The following is an 18,012-nucleotide window of genomic DNA, read 5'->3' as shown; positions in this document are numbered from 1 at the left end:
AAAGAAACTGCAGGGAAGGAATGATGACATGAAACATTCGCGCAGACATTTGGACAGAAACTACACATTAGCAGGACGGAATGTTTTCCCCATTATCTACCAAACTATTTCCAGACTGCATCACCATACATTATTTACACTGAGGGAACGAGCAGCCGCACATTAAACTCACCAAGGTCTGCTGAAGTTCACTCAAACTCATTTCAGCAGCAGGTGACTTGATTGAAAGTCCACTTTTCCGGCAGCGGGGCCACATGGGGACGCTGTGGACCACTCACACTTCTCGGCACGAGCGGCGAGCACGAGGAACGAATGTAATTCGACCTGTGATTGGTCGACGCGGGGCAGTGATTACATCAAGTCGGCGGTGATTGGGCAGCGGCGAGTGGGCGGGGCTTTGCGCGGCGTTTCATTGATATAGGCTACAGCTGGTGGTGGCTATAGATCAGTCACACACGGAGGGAGAGAGAGGGAGAGAGAGAGAGGGCGCAGAAAGTAAAGAAGGATTCATGTAGGCGTTATTTTTCATTTAAAGAAGGCTCGAGAATTGTTTTAGAGTGTGGCACAACCAAAGATTTGAGAGGACACACAAGCCAAGATGCTGTGTCACGTTACTCGGCCGGATTCGGTGGTGATGGAAGTGGAAGTTGACGCGAAGGCGAACGGTGAAGACTGTCTTAACAAGGTAAGCTGCTGATTCACACTTTACCTTTATCTATTCTGATAAAACACAGCGTCACTGTGGACGAACCAGCACGGTTGTGTTTATCCTTTTACACGCAACTTATTGTGTTGTTTATACTTGTGAACTTTTTGTTTACCTCGTTGCTTATTTGCTTTTCGCAACGCTGTATAAAATAATGCAAGAGTTTCATCTTTTATTGCACAACAATTGAAAAAATAGTGTGCGTGGACTTTTATGTTTTTACTAGATAAACGGCAATAAAAGTATGGACACATTGTTGCACATGGGGACGTGAGGAAACATAGTGTTCTTTCCCACGGCGTGCAGGAGGGAAAAAACATACACGTAGACATAAATGTGACATGAATGATTTTATTTATTTATTTTTAAATGGTCTATTATGGTTGTAAATGTGTGATTGACACACGCAAACAGGAACGTTTCGATGCAGTGAAGGGACAATGTTGACGGTCCCAGCTCAGTCACATGCTGGTGCCTTTTTGAGGTTACTAGAGTTCATTCTGCCTTTTCCACGCAGCGAGCCTCCTCCTCCACTCAAACCACTGAAACTTCCGCCTCAAGTTGCTGAGAAATTCATCACCACCTCACACTTCTTCTTCTTCTTCTTCTTCTTCTTCTTCTTGTAAAATGTACAGCAATCACCATATCTGTTGTATGTATAGTAAATGCTATGAAGGATATAAATGTAACACAAAGTGCTTAACATGAAACGCAATGGACCCACACACACACACGTAGAGTTGCAACGAATTCCTTTCATAATCGATTAACCTGAATTTGTTTGTTCCATAAAATGTCAGAAAAATGTAGATTGGTGTGTTTCTCAAACTTCGACATGATGATGTTCTCAGATGTCTTGTCCCCAAACCAAAAATATTCACATTTGAGAAGCTGAAAAAAACAAAAACAACTCTAAAACCGAGGAATTCTTTCAAAAATCAATTAATGTTACAATTTATACATACCTTACTTTAACAAACTCATTCACTCAAAGAAAGGCCAGAATAGATCGATAAGGAAAGGAAAACATTCACAAAAAGTATGTGGGATTGCGATGAGCCTCAAACCATTACTTCCTCCATCGGACAAGGGCAGACAGACATGCAGACAGACACAAGGAACATATGAATACCTGTTGAGAAAGTTTGTAATAGAGGGAAATGCCACAAGGCCTTTTTTTCACAGGTACATATTTGTATGCTGACATAATTATAATATCCAAATTGGGATTATTGCCAAGTAGATTTTTAAATACTGGAAAATTTCCATTAAGCCTATAAGAACGAAAACAAAATGTGTGCATTATGATTGCAAGTGCAGTAAGTTTTTTTTTTTAATCCTTCCAATTACAGTCGGAAGGATTTGCTTTGGCGTTGTTGATCAGTGACATTGTAACCATCATTTCAGTTAAGCGATGCAGTGTTACAGGAGGCTTTGACCAATCAAAGTGAGGACACTGTTAATAGCTTTGTCGTGACAACTTAACCAAAAACGTAACCTTGCCGCTCTCGCGGGACGTGACGTTTCTGACTCGTTAAATCCAAAGAAATGGGAAGACTGATGTTAAGTTGGCATCCGAACATTTAATCCACAAAGCGGTCAGTCGCGTAAATAAATAAATAAACAAACAAGCTCCCGTCGCATCAACCAGTCTAATGACAAAAAACTATCAAACTCTACCCAACGCTATATGGGTAAAGAGACACTATAGTGGCAGTTACGGTCAGAAAACTGTTTCCATCTACCATGAACTATACTTTACAACAGCAGGACAATTAAAGGAGCCTTAAATAACCCTTTGAACAATAATAAACACAAATGTAAAGTGCTAAAGATGACCAAAGTTAATAATATATTACTTATTACTAAACCCCCGACATCCTGTTCCACTACACGTTCTCAGGAAACTCAGGTTCTCTCTGGTGGCTACAGCTCGCTTGTCTGCAAATAACTCTTTAAGTGTCTGAAAGAGTCAGACGGTAAACACAATAAAAACGTATGTCGTAGTGTGTCAGCGAGACACTGCCCTGGGTTATCTGTCGTCTGCGAGCTGTCAGGACAGAAAGCCACAATCCCCACCCCAAACATGTGTGTTTTAATAACGTGTTAATGAAACACAACGGTTTGCTTCTGTGACACTAACGGTTCGAGGAGCCGCAGCATGAACCTTCCTCTGTCCACATGATTTGATATGGTCTCTCGTACTCTTTCCCACACAGTCAGGTTTTTAGAATCCTCCTTGAATGGCTTTTGTCTCTAATCCACTTCAGTGACCCGTTTCTTTTATCTCTCTCTCCCCAGGTTTGTCGAAAGTTGGGCATAATTGAGGCGGACTACTTTGGGCTGCAGTTCACGGGCAGCAAAGGGGAGAACCTGTGGCTGAATCTGAGGAATCGCATATGCCAGCAGATGGATAATGTGACGCCATGTCGACTGAGGCTGCGGGTCAAGTTCTTTGTGGAGCCTCATCTCATTCTTCAGGAACAGACGAGGTACGGTTACAGTTCACGTGCTGCCGCAGGTCTCGCTGCTGTACACTTGCATTTGTTTACAGATGTACTGTATAAAGTACGGACTTAATTACTTTTATGACACATGTTACCTTTAGACTTAAATCTGGACTGTGTGTTTCAGTAAATATGCTTTTATTTCTTAATGATCGCACGTGTCATGCAGTGAGTCATGCCGCAGAAGACGATCATCAGTGAGCTCACACAGCAGAATCTGATCACTTTGTTTCCACCACAGTGGAATGCCCTGTAGTAACCTCTTCTCTCAGCCCTCCCCGGGTTACTATAGGTCATATTGCTGGCTCACTAGACAGGAAATGTGATCCAGCAGCTCTGGGACTCCGGGACTCTGTGGCAACCCCCGGGGACCCAGAGCCAGGACCTCTGTCACTCGCCCCCATTCAACTCAAAATAACGTTTGTTGTGCTTTTTGTTTGAATTGTTTATGGCCATTTTTGTCTGAACAAAAGCTCAGCTCCCCCTATTTGTGCAGATGCTGTTTGGAAATGGCCCGACAGAGCCCGTGTAGGCTGATTTCACAGTTTTTGTTTTTACACGAATAAAGCACCATTGATAGACAGAGATAGAGACACAGTGACTGCTGTTTTTATTATGTCTGAAAAAGTATCACCATAGGAATTTAACGTGCAATTATCAGAGCAAATACATCTGAAATATGATAACTACGTTTTTATTGAAACTCGATAGCGAAAAACATGCCGTAACAAATGACCCTCTCTATCGTACTAGTTCAGACAACAGGATTATTTTCCTCCAGCGCTTTTTCCTTGTAGATATATTTAATGCACTCACAGCCCCGAGAAGAACTCTTTTACTCACTGTATCCGCTGTGACACTGCTTTTTAATTTCTACTCCAGGCACTGTCATGTGTCTGCTTATCTCAGCATTGGTTCTGTTGAGCCAGGGCACACTTGTGTATAGAGGGGGGGAAGAATTCTGTTCGGTGTCTTTTAAGCTGTGCCACACAGCTCTGTCCCTGTGTCTCGCACACGCAGCGTGTCTCTAGAGCTGTTCATTAAACTGACATGTATCTGCCTTGACCAGGATTTGTCTGGCATTCCAGTAAGCTCAGAGTTTCTCCCCGACTTCACCCGCTGCCCACCCTCCGTGCTCTGACATGGCCTCTCTCCTCCCTTCACTGTGTGCTATGAAAAAGAAAGACGTCAAATTATTTTGGTCCAAAAGTAAACACTTTTTTTGTAAGATTTCCGTCAGATAAAAATCGGCCCATGCTCAAAACTTCCTCTTTGTCCATCTTTGTCACTCCTTCTGCCCCCACTCTGGTCCATATTTGGCAACCTTTTGAAGAAGAAAGGGAAAGGCAGTTGGGGGGAGGGGGGAGGGGGAGGACACTTTAGGACACTTGGCTGCCTGTGCTCTGACCTCCACTAGATTAGCGGGGGTTATCAACAGATGGCTGCCGTCGGGTGGGGGTGTGGTGGGGGAGTTCTAGGGTTGTGGAAAAAAGGTGAGATAAAGATGACATGGCAGGCCTGGGTATGTCTGGTATGAGCTAATAGATAGCCTTTCATGGTGAGTGCTACCATGCTGTCAATTTGTGTTAATTTTGTCCTGTCCTTCATGTCATCCATCTGCTCAGATGTGATCATTTAAGTGGTGGGGGGGGGAACAACCCACTGGTTTTTAAGAGATGAGGGCAATAGCAGCAGTAGTAGTAATTTTAGTTATATTTTTCATTTAAAAATGCTTGGAGGATGTGTCAGGTTTGCATTTCACTCACTACTTGTGCTGTCAACTTTGACCTACTTAGGCCATCCACACCGACATGTTCCCAGGCAACAAGTATAGTCACACCTCGTCATGACACTCACTCAAAACCTTCCACTTTGTTGTCGTACAGTTTTATTACTTGCATATTTAAATAAGCATTAACACGTTTAGTGAATGCCTGGAAGAAACTTTTATATCATTTTATATCAACACAAACTTGCTCAATAACAATGCAGCATATTTCTGCAGCGCTGTAATTAGCACGTGTGTGTGTGTGTGTGTGTGTGTAGGCTGGAGAAAACGTTCTTGGCTTTGTACGAGCAGCAAAGCCAAAAATGGCCAATGCGGTTGCACGTCTCTGTGCTGTGATGAGGGGTGGGCCTCTTTTATGCCCTTTCTTATAGATGTATTACATAACCCGCTGTGGACTGAGTGTGCACTGAGCCGCTTATATAAGCCACTGTGTACTCTGCTGCCACGTAAAGCCCCAACAGTTCACTTGAGCGTCCGTGCTCACATGCAGCTGACGATTGGGACACTTTGTGCGAGTTCTTTTTTGTGTCTTTCAGACGTGCCTGCATGTACTGGAAAAAAATGTGTGGGGGGGGGAGAACCCATCCCTTTCTTTCTGGACAGAAATCTACATTAGGATCTTATTTGAGTAGACGGTGACTGCCAATTACACAGCTGTTTGGACCAGTTTCAACAGTAATATGTTACCTATAAAGCCTGTGGCAGGGTTGTTTTTTTTTATTGCATACTACAAAAGTGGCCATATCTATTTGAAGTACACAGATAAAGTCCACTTTTGTTCCCCTCATCAAAACCCTTTTTTCTTTATCTCATTTCTTAGTTTATCCATTTGTGCAGTGTTCAAACCTTGAGTTGTTTAAGATAGATTAGTCATTCTTTTTTTCCTACAAGATGAGAACAAGTTCTTCAAAGCATAGGTTGCTTTGAAAAACATCTGATTTGCATTCATCTGATTTCCATGACGTTGTGTTTTTTTTCTTCGGTTAAAGGATACCGACCCAAGGGCCTCAACAACAGCCCGTCTTATCTGCATCATTTAACACCACTTGCTATGGGTGGGGGGATGTTTCTGGTTTAAAAATGTGAATATTTCCCCCCTCATTATCTAATGTTTAGCATTCTGATCAGGCAAACAGTGGTAGTTACCCCCAAAGGGCACAGCTCTTAGCACAGGCTTTTATCAGAGGTCCTCATTGTTGACCTGTTTACCTCCTCTGGGGCTAAGCTTATCTTTAACTTACACCCCGACCCAAATCTAAACGGGTTTAATCATTACACGTCGTAATGGTTCCGTTTCCAACAGAACACACATTTACGTGCAGTGTAGCTCGACATGGAGTCGTGCATGAAAATAAACGGAGCACAGTTTTATTAACATATTGATGGCATTATTGATTTGTATTGATTGTTATTGATTTGGATTTTCTTTGCTTCTACCCCAGTGCATTCTGGAATGGGTTCTAATCCTAAGTAGTAGGACTGTAAAGATAAATGCATCATACTTATCATATTTAATGGATGACCTCGGACTAGATGTATTGTGTAGTGGTAACGTTCTCCATGCAGTTTCAAAATCAATCCTTTAGCCTGTATTCTGCACACTGTATATTTTTGAAAAATTGTGCTTCCCAACCTCAATTTCCAATTCTCAATTTTTGAGAAATATCTTCATTCTTTTCTTTGTTACGCGCCCATCAGTGACACTTGGTCCTGTTAGCGTAACTGTTAGCAAAGATGGCGGACACTGTTTACATTCTGGGAATGAGGTCCCGCCCCCCTACGAGTGGGTCTAAAAAGTGTGGACTTAGTGTTGCAGTTTCAAGCCTCGGACCAAGGCTCAGACCAAGCGTCAAACTGAGGTTGGGAAGCGTGATTTTTGAAAAATACTACCCCTATTCTACTAATACAAAGCTTAATGCAAATCAGTGAAGTATTCCTTTAACTGTCAAGTCATGGATTGAGATATTATTGACACAACACATCAACAATCTGCATCAGCCGCACTGTACAGTTCTCATGAATTATAATTATAGTATTGCACGAAACGCTTACTTTGTATCTGTTTTTGCAACATTCATTTGAACTTTCATTTCGCTTGCCTGAACCGAATGTTCTGCAAAACAATACTTTTTGGCTTATTTGGAGATTTAAAAACAAAAACAAACTAGTAATTAATTAACTTACTTTCGCCCATTAGTTTCGTTTCCTCTGTTGTGCACTCAAGTAACCCAGCCCTACTTTTCCCGATTCATAGTCGTAACATTAGCTCTCCACCCAAGAATAACAGAATTGTTCTGTATTTGGTGTTTGACCTTAGGACAGATTCTGATCGTTAATCACCATGTTCACCGCGTGCAGTGCAACAGCCTGTAACACAAAGCATCTAGCGTACAAACGGCGTCTTTGTTGTATTGCAGTGAAGAGAACAGTACAGCGCAGAGCAAAGGCATATTTGTGTTGAAGTTATTGCTCGGGAATATTTACTTTACAAACTTTCAGCTGATACTTGAATGAGCGTTTATAGATTTGTGACATTCTGTTGAGCGCACGCTTGAAGACGACGTTCGTCAGAGTTTACTAAAGTTCATTGACAGCGAGTAACCTCGCCGCACGGAGCTGCTGGCAGTAGTTTGTCATTTGACTAGCTCACAAACTGCATTGTTGAGAGGTCTGAAACTCCTCTGGTGATTGGCTGGATGCGTTACAGTCTCTAGGCAGAGGTTTAAGGTTTCATTTTGTGGGGACGTCTTGTTCTTGTGTGTAGAGAGTCAGCTGACACTCTGCCTTGAGAACAGACACTGGGCTTGGAGAAAAGCAGTTTGTTTTTATAAACGGGCAGAACAGACAGACTGAGGAGAGTTTAGTTGACTTTGGGAAGGCTCTGGTTACCGTGGTTACTTTTTCTATAAAAAAAAACCCTTTTTTTTATTAAGGATTCTTAATCCTCTTTGACTTTTGTTGAAATGCACAAACATGGCATTTTTGAATATACTCATGCAATTCAGTTGTGAAGTTTAACAAGGAGAGAAACTTGAATTATCTCATCCCAATCCTCTGAGCCAAGCTCTGCAGCCAGTGACCTATTTTCAGATCGTCTTCCTCGGTCTTCAGGCTTGCTGTAATTGAATTATTCCAGTCAGGCAATCAAGTATTCAAACTCCACCGCTGCATCTCACGTGACTCGGCGTGCATTCATTAGGATTATGAGCTTTTAAGACTTTGATTTCAGGATATCTGTGAAGGACCAAACAATGCTGATGTGTATATAATTATGCAGTTAAAGTAGGCCAGGAGACTTCAGTCTCAACACAGGCTTCCTGTCATTCAGTCTGTGCGCCTGGTGCTTCAGTGAGGAGCAGTTTAAAAAGGCAGGGCTCTGATTACTGCAGTGCTTTCAGATGATTATGTCACGATGCTGGTCTTTGTTTTCTTATGGTGGATGAGGTTTACAGAGAAGAGGGTCAGTGTCTCATATTAATCCTCGTCTTTTTATCAAGGATTCTACCATATTGCCTAAAAAAGGCTACTATTTGCCCTTGATTATTTGCACTGAACCAAACAAACACGATATTGTCTCCCCTGTGTTGGATTACTCAAAAGCACATCCAGAAATAGAAGCATGTCATGTTGACATCTTTGATACTGACATTGATCCAGCTCTGGCTTCACTGCCACCTGAGTCAATGTTTGTACCTTTTTTATATAAAGTGGTGAAGACGGGGGGAGTTTACAACAAGGACAATGTAAAAGTGGAGATTTCTTGTCTTCTGACACATTCAGTCACATCATAATTTGTGTTTGAGTTAAATCAAATCCTTCTTAACCAATCAACCTCAAACACAAAGCGGTGTCCCTGGTGCGTGGTATAGAGTGGACGTTGACGTCTTTGAACAGCTTTTCCACTTTATAGAGGGCAGCAAGTCCTCTGTATTTCTTTGTTGTTGTTTTTTAATCATATATTCAGCCTAAAATACGTGAGCACAGTTGAATTAATAGCCAGGAAAGGTGGATAAATGTGTCCTCGCTCTACTCGTAGCAAATATTACATGGTGAGACAGTATGGCTTGTGTACAGCGGATGTTTTGAGCATTGAATTAATTGAAGCATTGAAGCATTGAAGAGTAGTTGTAAGTCTACTGTTGATGGCTGTTTTTGTTGTCAGACGTGCTGTCTTCACATCATTGTGTTTGGCAGAGATACATATCTGATACCTCACATTTTCCCCTCAGGGCAGTTGGAAAGGAACAGCTATGACTGAACTGTAGTTACCTCTGTGGAAGCCTTGTTAACCTGTTCTAGTGTATACTGCAGAGTTGTTTTCATGACAATCGGGTGTTTTGCGTAAGCGAGGAAAAGCATGCACACCAACCACACAGTCGCGTGTCTTGCTTGGCGAACAAGTGGCCAAATGTTACACGCTGCGCAGCTATGATGCTACAGATGATCGGTGGAGAAAAAACAACAACAACAAAAACAGTTGACACTTAAGATTATAAATGTCCCGCCCGGTGGCACAGTGACTGATATTAACCTCATGTCAATCCCCGCCGAACTAGAGTAACCTCCGCAGCTTGCCCTCTAGTAAACTCCCAGTCAAGTCAGATCTATTGTTTGCGTCAGGCAGGTAGCTATCTAGCAGCGGCCGTCACATGATCCCTGCTGAGCCTGACACAATGGAGGGCAGTGTTTGTGAGTGTGCGCGTTGAAGGGAATGGGATGTTTAACACCATATCAAAGCACTGTTTGTTATGCCTGAGGCTAGTCGGCTATGGCGCTCCGTTGTTATGGTCTGGCTGGATCGGGGGTGGTGTAAACCGACTCTGTTATTGTGCCTCGCTCACAGTTGCTCTCGCTGCTGTTGATACTGCGCGGAAGCACTGTAACCTGTGTGCTGGGCGAGGTGTGTCCCGTGTTGTTGCATACTGAAGCTCTGTTACAGTACACACGTGCAAATCCAGCCAGACCAGGTGCGCGCTGCTCCCTCAACAGTTTGGTGTTTCAGTCTCACACGATAACAGAGGAACTCTCACCAGCTCATCCCGGGTTTTCTCAGCGAGTGGCATTTTCCACATAAACGCAAACGTGTAAACCTAATAAAAGGGATGATGTGTGTGTTCTGCATCTACTTAAAATGTTGTTTTGAAATATCCTAAATATCCTAAAGCCACCGTGTGACCTGATTTGCACAACTGAAGTGAAAAATGACTCTTTGCATCAGAGGAAACGGCCCAGAGGACATTTTTACCATGAGAATAGCAAGCAGTTTACGACTCACTTTGCTTTAGTCTGCAGTCTGTCATTATGAGCGGGAAAAGTGCAATGTGTTAATATGACAGCTGTGAATATAGAGCATTTGTCCCCACAGGATGAGGAAGTTGTGTACAAGAGGATGCACTGTATGATTAAGGTGATTTCCTTGTCTCCGCATGCATGGACCCTGTTGCACTGGCTTTGTAAGAAACTGGCTAGAACATATCACTGCGCGCATAAACAGGAAGAAAGCCATCCAGCTGGTTTGTGCAAGCAGGTAACCTTAAGCAGGTCGGCGCCTGGGCAATCTGCTTAAGGTGGCCGTGCAAGAGGTCAACTCTGAGAATCTGCTCAGGTTACTGTAGTTTAAAGCTCCTCATGACACAAGGGCTAAGTCAGTCAGGGTGTTAACTCCTCGTCACGTCGTGTCTCCCGCTGCGAGAAGGAAAGAATTCCTCACATCTTCAGGTCAAAACAATGGAAAGGCCCTGACTTACCGTGGCTTCTTATTTGAGAATTTAAATGTTTTCTTTGGCCACACCAGAACTCAATGTTCCCGTTCAATCCTTCAGCCCAAACAATAACAATAGTTGTTTTCTGACCGTTATTAATCTTTGAACTGTTTTCCCAAATACTGTTCCATAAAGCTCCACCTCCCTGTTTTTTTTTAGTTTTTCGCTGCGTCTGGCCAAACAGGAGTATTTATAACATGAGCCGTGTTACTGAACAACAGAGCATGAGACCCATAACTGCATTTACTCCCTCAGCTAACAGTTGCTCGACAGATGCTGTACAGGCACTGAGGAAATGGGTCAATTTTCCAAAGGTCATTCAGTCACGTACAGTCGTCCGCTTCCACTTTCAGAGCCTATTTATTGAATTCACACACAAAGGAAGTTGTATTGGTGGGTTCTGAGAGAGGAACTGAAAACAAGCGAAAGTGCAGTCTTTGTTTTGAATGAACAAATGTCACGGTTGCTTTTTCCTGCTGTTACACACACACACACACACACACACACACCTGCTGTATATGGTGTAACCCCACCCTTATATTGACCACCTGCTGCAGCCTGTGTTTACCCCCAGACAGGATGACTCCTCAACCGCTACGCTTTAAAAGTCTGTGACTGCGACATCATTGATTGACAGTGTTTTTTAATGTTATAAAGTTACTTGGTCTGACCCACGGCATGTCTTCTGTCTGTCTGTCCATCAGGCATGTATTCTTCACACACGTGAAGGAGGACCTCCACAACGGTCACCTCCGTATGGGATCGGAACAAGCGGAGGAGCTGAGCGCGCTCCTGGCGCAGGCAGAGTTTGGTGACTACAACCAAAACACAGCCCAGTACTGGTACTCGGAGCTGTGTGGAGAGGAGCCCAGCACTGCGACTACCAACAGGTACACGCTGCAAAAAGGAGCTTAAACATTTAGCATTTACTGTATGTACAGTTTGATCTTGACCTCATACGTGCAAGTTGGCATGTTCTGGCCAATCACTGATCCATGTTGACATTTCCTCTGTGAAATGGGATGCAGACATCCATCTCCATAACCATGCTGCGTATGGGTAATGGCTGCAAATGTAATTCAAACTGGTATTGTCAACAGAAAAACAGATTTAAATTGATAGTAGTGTCATCCTTGATATTTTGTAGCATTCTTCTATATTTTCTTAGCCAGAATAACTGTCTTTTATTTATTTATTTTATTTTATTTTATGTATGTGTTGCCTGTCTGACTGCAGTGTCACACACTTGACACACACTTGACACACACACACACACACAGCCCAACAGAGCAACTGACAGGAAGTGCATTGCACGTGTCAGCAGAATTCCACTGACAAAAAACTGTACGTGTTGGTGTTTTCGCTTCAAATGAAAAAGAGGCTGACAAAATATCACCACGGCAACTACTGTTTCTAGGTTTTTTTGAGAACCTGGCTCCCACAATAGCAACTAGAATACCACTCTACTCTACTCTACCACTCTGTATGAATTATTCTACAAATATCTAAGTAAGTGGGGGAGGTTTGACAAAGGTCAACAACACATTTGACACGGCGACACTTGTCTTGCCTCCAAATGTTGGGAACACGTCCAGAAACTTTGGCTATGTTTCCATTTTGAACTTCCCTCTGGAAGCATGTGTTGTGCACATGCTGCTGTATCTCCAACGCACCAACCCCTGAAATGAAACTTCATCAAGAGCATGGTGCAGCTGCCAAGCTATATTGAACTTTGTCTCGATGCAATATTGAGCCGACAGACAAAATCATTACTACACCTACGCTTCTCCTCGGCCTGTTGTGTGTGTGCAGGGGCATGAATCCCCCAGCAGCTCGTATCTTTGACTTTTAGACAATATCTTGATCAGTACGGTGTTGTATACCATTTTTGTATTCCCCATCACAGCTCAGCACTGATCTCAAGTATAGTTAACATCAGAGCTTTCTGCCCAAAGGCACATTTAATACCGACAACTAAAACACTCACAACACCGTGAGTGTAATCTAGAACATGTATATGATGCTGATTCTGTCTCTTCTCTCCTTCCTCCTCCTCCTTCTGCTGCAGTATCATATCCAGACACAAAGCTCTGGAGGGTTTGAGCCCAGGCTCGGTGGAGTACCAGGCTCTGCAGCTGGTCTCGTCTCTGGAGCATTACGGCGTGGAGTGGCACTGGGCTCGTGACGCACACGGTCAGCGGTTGGCCATCGGGGTCGGCCCCGAGGGAATGGCCATTTGCAAGGAGGACTTTAGTGTAGTCAACAGGTATGTGACACCCATCCATACTAATCGGTAATTGTACTTTTAACCTGGGGCCCTGTGTTTATTAAACCTTGTGAGTAAGTGAATAGTACTTGCAAAACTGGGAAATTCTAGACTATTGATTTATTGATGACATGACATAATGCAGTATTTTGCAGTTGCCCCAATTACCCCACATTGCTGCAGCTGCTGACCAAACCAATCTATTTGACCCGTTCTATAAGTGAATGTTTGTACTATTCACATACACACCCGCAATTATCTAGAAATGCTCATGTCTTTCACACACTAAGTAAACGTTTCTCACTTTGTCTCGTTGCAGAATCAGTTATCCCGTCATTCAGATCGCCACCCAGTCGGGGAAGAGTGTGTACCTGACCGTTACCACGGACACAAACGACAGCGCCGTGCTCCTGTTCAAGCTCATCAGTAACCGAGCAGCCAGCGGACTTTACCGGGCCATTACGGAGACGCACGCCTTCTACAGGTGAGTGCTGCTGAACACGTACACTATTAAATCCCACATCAGTGACTCTGTGTCTACACACTGTAGCTGTACACTTAATGAAGGAGGCTGCACTAACTTTGCTTTCCAATAATAAAAAAAAACAACTACCTTTTTAAATTGTAGATAGAGCTGTAGTGTAACTCATGATGAGCAGACATAATTACAATGAATTCATGAAGCTCTGAGCCACCGCTTGTGATGATAAGGTAAAGCAGGAAATTGCTAATTAACCTAAAATATGTTTGGTCGCACTCCCGTTCCCTTTCACTCTTTATGGTTTAAATACATGAAATGTTGTAACAGACAATGTCATTACATGTCATGTTCATGACCTAAATGTGTGTTCATGGATCGCACAGTTCAATCTTTGTGTGGGAGTGCGCGTGCATGCATTTCTGTGGTCCCACAGACAAAGGTAGCGAGGACATTTGTCGGTCCTTAGAGTGAGTAAAGACTTTTTATGGCGAGGTTTGTGGTTTAAAAGATGATGCAAATGTCTGAGTTTCTTCAAAACTATAGTGTAGAGGGAAAATGTCGAGCAGGCACAATCAAAACGGTTGAGCTATGAAATTGTTCTCAGTCAAAAGATCCAAAAGCCAGCGCTCTCCTTTTGTTTCAGGGATGATTCTAGCTCAGAGTATGCAGATATTTTCTTTCAGGCATGTCTTTAGTCCTGCTTTTTTTACTTCACCACAGTTAATGTGGGATCAGAACTGTGTAAACATAAGGTTTTATCTAAATCAATGGTGCAAGAGGAATGTTAAATGAACACAGTCATACTTGTGCAAGTGATTATGTCCTTAAAGTTTTTTTTTTAATGGATTCATCGCTCTTGTTTTCAGGTGTGACACGGTGACAAATGCAGTGATGATGCAGTACAGTAGAGACTTTAAAGGCCACCTGGCATCACTGTTCCTCAACGAAAACATCAACCTCGGAAAGAAATACGTCTTTGACATCAGACGCACCTCCAAGGAAGTGTACGACCACGCCCGCCGCGCACTCTACAACTCCGGTGTCGCCGACCTGGACTCCCGCTCCGGCAGCGGCGAGCGCTCCCCTCCCTCGCGCTCGCCGTGCAGGGACGACCAGCAGGACGGGGGGCTGGACTGTAGCAGCTGCCAGCAGAGCCGAGCGCTGCAGGAGAGGCTGCAGAAGCTCCGCGAGGCTCTGCTGTGCATGCTGTGCTGCGAGGAGGAGATCGACGCGGCTTTCTGCCCGTGTGGCCATATGGTGTGCTGCCAGACCTGCGCAAATCAGCTTCAGGTGAGCCCAAGTGATTTCACCTGTGGAGACAAAGTGCTTTAGCAACACTGGGGAGGAAGTGGAAACACACTGGAATATAATTGTTGCTGTTTTTTTTGGCTCTTGACTCAACGCACAGCACGTTATGCGTTTGCAGCTTAAATAAAAGCTCTTTAATTATACTTCAGTTCCCGCCTCTCACCCTTTTTATGGTTTTAAAACAATATCCAAGGCTTTTGCGTACACTCTGCCGACCTGATTGTCCCTTTTCTTAATCAGCTAAATGTTATCCATCCAAGCTGCGTGTGTGGATTAAAGCAGCGCGGCAAATCTCTCCTCCGCAGCTTAATCAGGAAATGTGACCCAGCTAATAGATGTGCGAGTGAGTCGGTAGAAACTTGGAACAGTGTTCCATTGCTATCACTTATCATTATTTATATTAAAGCGGTGCGTCATGATTTAAGCCCGTCTTTTGAACTCTAACTTTGAGTTTTTAACAAGGAAGATTCCTGGCAGGATTTCAGAGTAAGCTAACTTGCTTAAGGGCTATAAGCTAATAAAGTCTTCAGAGTATTAAAGAGATAATTTAGAGCACTTTTAGATCTGGCTTAACTGTGGTTTTTCTTCTGATAGTTGGCTGATGTTTCCTTTCTTTCTTTCCCTCAGTTGTGTCCCGTGTGTCGGTCAGACGTGGAGCACGTACAACACGTCTACCTTCCCACGTGCACCAGTCTGCTCAACCTGACGCTGACCGACAACCACCAGCTCCACAGCAGCATCCCAGCGCCCATCCACAGAGGGACGGACTCTCCTCACACCTGCTCTGCCCCCGAGTACGAACAGAAGATCTATCACTCGTAAAGAGGACGCTGCCGACGCCGCCAGCGCCGCCGACGCCGCCGCGGGCCACCAAAGCTCCAGCTTCAAACTTTATTTCAACGCAAATCAGCCAGACTCTGGCCTCGTAACCAAGGAACATTTGTCATGTGTGTCAAACAAAGACTGAGCATCAGCACACACACACACACACACACACACACATACCACTCCCTCACTTTTCAGTTTGTCCAGTTGTTTCTTAAGTTTGTTGTTATTTTTTTGTGTGTCTCATTTAGTCCATATCCTTTTATTTTTATTTTAAACCTCAGTATGTGCTGCCACATCATTTTAGATTAGGCTCTTATTATCCTTGTTTGTTTAAATTCTTACATCAGTTGACCTGATGCAGGAAAAAACATTGTCATGTTTATGAATGATGTTGTTTTTTAGTTTGACCCCCCCAACCATAGGACATAGGAATGTCTGTTTTACAGTAGCTAACCTCATTGTCTTTATTTATTTTTTATTTTTAAACAGTTTGAGAACTGAGTTTTTACCGTCTGACAGAGTGAAATGCTCTTCTTCTTCTTTTTTTTCTCCCCCCTCTCCATCAAATTTGTTATTTATGTTCCATGTTTGCTCTGCCAATGAGGATGCAGCACTGATCTGGTGATAGCACTGTGATCTAATTAGACACAATAGGTGATAAGAACACCTTGATCTCTTTTTTTAAACCCACCAGAACTGTATCTCGCAGACACTCCGTCAACTTCTCACCTCGAAACGGGTTTTTGATTAACTGCCACTTTTTGTCCAAAACAAAATGCCTTGTTTGACAGAGTGCTGCACTGTTGTACGCGTCCACAGCCGCAGACGTGGATCACTAAAAGATGCTTCATGTTAGACGTGGAATCATCACAATCTGTGAACAAAAGCTGCTCACTCTGAAAAACCAGAACTTTAAATTTCCTGCTCTGCGTGTACCAATGTGTTGTTTTTGATATATGTATATATTTTTTTTAAAGGGTACTAGGAGATCTGCCTGTGCAATACTTGCTTGCTTTTTTAAAAAGCTTCTTGTTTTCAAGTTTTATTTAATTTCAAAGACTATATTTAAAAGGAAAAAGAGGAAATTAAAAAAAAGACTACACTGTCACTTTACCAAGGAAGTTTTCCATTTTGTCTGTCGGGGATTTGGCCTTAATGTAGCAGCAACACTGTTTTATTATAAACCTTTCACAGATGTCGTTTTCGGACGATTTAAATGGAAAAACTTTAAAATGCTGATTGATTTAAGCTCAGTCGCTGCAGGGGGACGGACGTTTTATTTTTCACATTGTACAAGTAGCTATTTGTTTCTGTTTTCTGAAGCAAACGCCACTATATTCTGTAATATAACTCATTTTTATATATTCTGCTCTTAACACAAGAGAAAGTATTAATAAAGTTGTTTTTAAGAAAAACAAAACATTTTCTTGTGCATCTACATTCTTGCTTCCTGTTTTTAAATACTTTGATGTGTGTGGAGCTCAAGATAAAAATGAACTGCTCATAAAAGCAGGTCCATACGCAGCAATAAACTGTAATATGCCCATATTTCCTTTCATCATTTGTTTCATAGGGCAGATTTATTCAGAGATAAGCGACGGGGAGGTTTTACACAATAAAACCATGTGAGGTGGCCATAAAAAGGAACCCATCAGTCATGAGACTCGTCTGTAATTCAAGAAGCAACAGTTTGGGTGTAACCAGGTTCAGATAAGTTCTAGTAAGTAACAAAGTACCGTAAGGTTGTGTGAAGCAAATACCTGCGAGGACCTAAAGCGGTGTGTAAAATTTAGCAGAAGCTGATTTATTGGAAGTCACATGTTGCAGCTGAGTATCCCTCACCTCACCTCACCTCACGTCACCCTTCCTGTCCAAGGGTGTTGATACGAAAACAATGTCACCTATTGTCAAAATAGCTGGTCCAGTCTTATAAAGTACCTTAAAGGGATATTTTACTGAGGAAAAGTACAAGTATCTTAGCAGAAAATGACTTTGGTAGAAGTTGAAGTCACTTTTTTTATAATATTACTGAAGTATATGGCATTTACTGTACTTAAGTATCAAAAAAAGTCATTTTCCGACATGAAATGCACTTAAGTTTTAGAAGTAAAAGTATTAAAAAAAAGTGAGGAGTTTGGATTGAGCCATGGTGGATCAGTGGTAGGGTGAGCTGTCTTTCAACTGGAAGGTTGTGGGTTCAATTTCTGGCTCTGCAAGTCTATATGTGTCCTTGAGCAAGACATTTAACTCCACTTTGCAGCGTGTGAATGGCAAAACTCTATGTAAATATAGGCCATAAACAGCTCTTCTTCTTCTGATTTTATTTGGTAGTAACACGTCACAAAGATAGTTTGAGGAAATGTAG

The 18,012-nt window shown here is 42.8% G+C and overlaps 1 protein-coding gene across 1 annotated transcript; it reads left to right on the top strand.

Annotated features, from left to right (window-relative positions):
- The first annotated feature begins 440 nt into the window (after positions 1-440).
- Positions 441-17,048, top strand: mylipa (myosin regulatory light chain interacting protein a). The gene is made up of 7 exons (XM_058619815.1): positions 441-685; positions 3,008-3,198; positions 11,469-11,654; positions 12,833-13,030; positions 13,350-13,514; positions 14,378-14,801; positions 15,447-17,048. Exons 1-7 carry the CDS (start codon positions 599-601, stop codon positions 15,639-15,641), a joined length of 1,446 nt encoding a protein of 481 aa, XP_058475798.1. The 5' UTR covers positions 441-598; the 3' UTR covers positions 15,642-17,048.
- Positions 17,049-18,012: the final 964 nt, after the last annotated feature.

The sequence above is a fragment of the Solea solea genome, chromosome 20, assembly GCF_958295425.1.
Source record: "Solea solea chromosome 20, fSolSol10.1, whole genome shotgun sequence".
NCBI classification, from domain to species: Eukaryota; Metazoa; Chordata; class Actinopteri; order Pleuronectiformes; family Soleidae; genus Solea; species Solea solea.
This window is presented reverse-complemented; position numbering and strand designations above follow the sequence as displayed.

Bases quoted from the DNA above. Each gene is read 5' to 3' on its own strand.
- mylipa (XM_058619815.1), top strand. From the start codon at position 599: ATGCTGTGTCACGTTACTCGGCCGGATTCGGTGGTGATGGAAGTGGAA. The intron at 686-3,007 runs GTAAGCTGCTGA...CTCTCTCCCCAG, and splicing joins GTGAAGACTGTCTTAACAAG to GTTTGTCGAAAGTTGGGCAT. The intron at 13,031-13,349 runs GTATGTGACACC...GTCTCGTTGCAG, and splicing joins GACTTTAGTGTAGTCAACAG to AATCAGTTATCCCGTCATTC.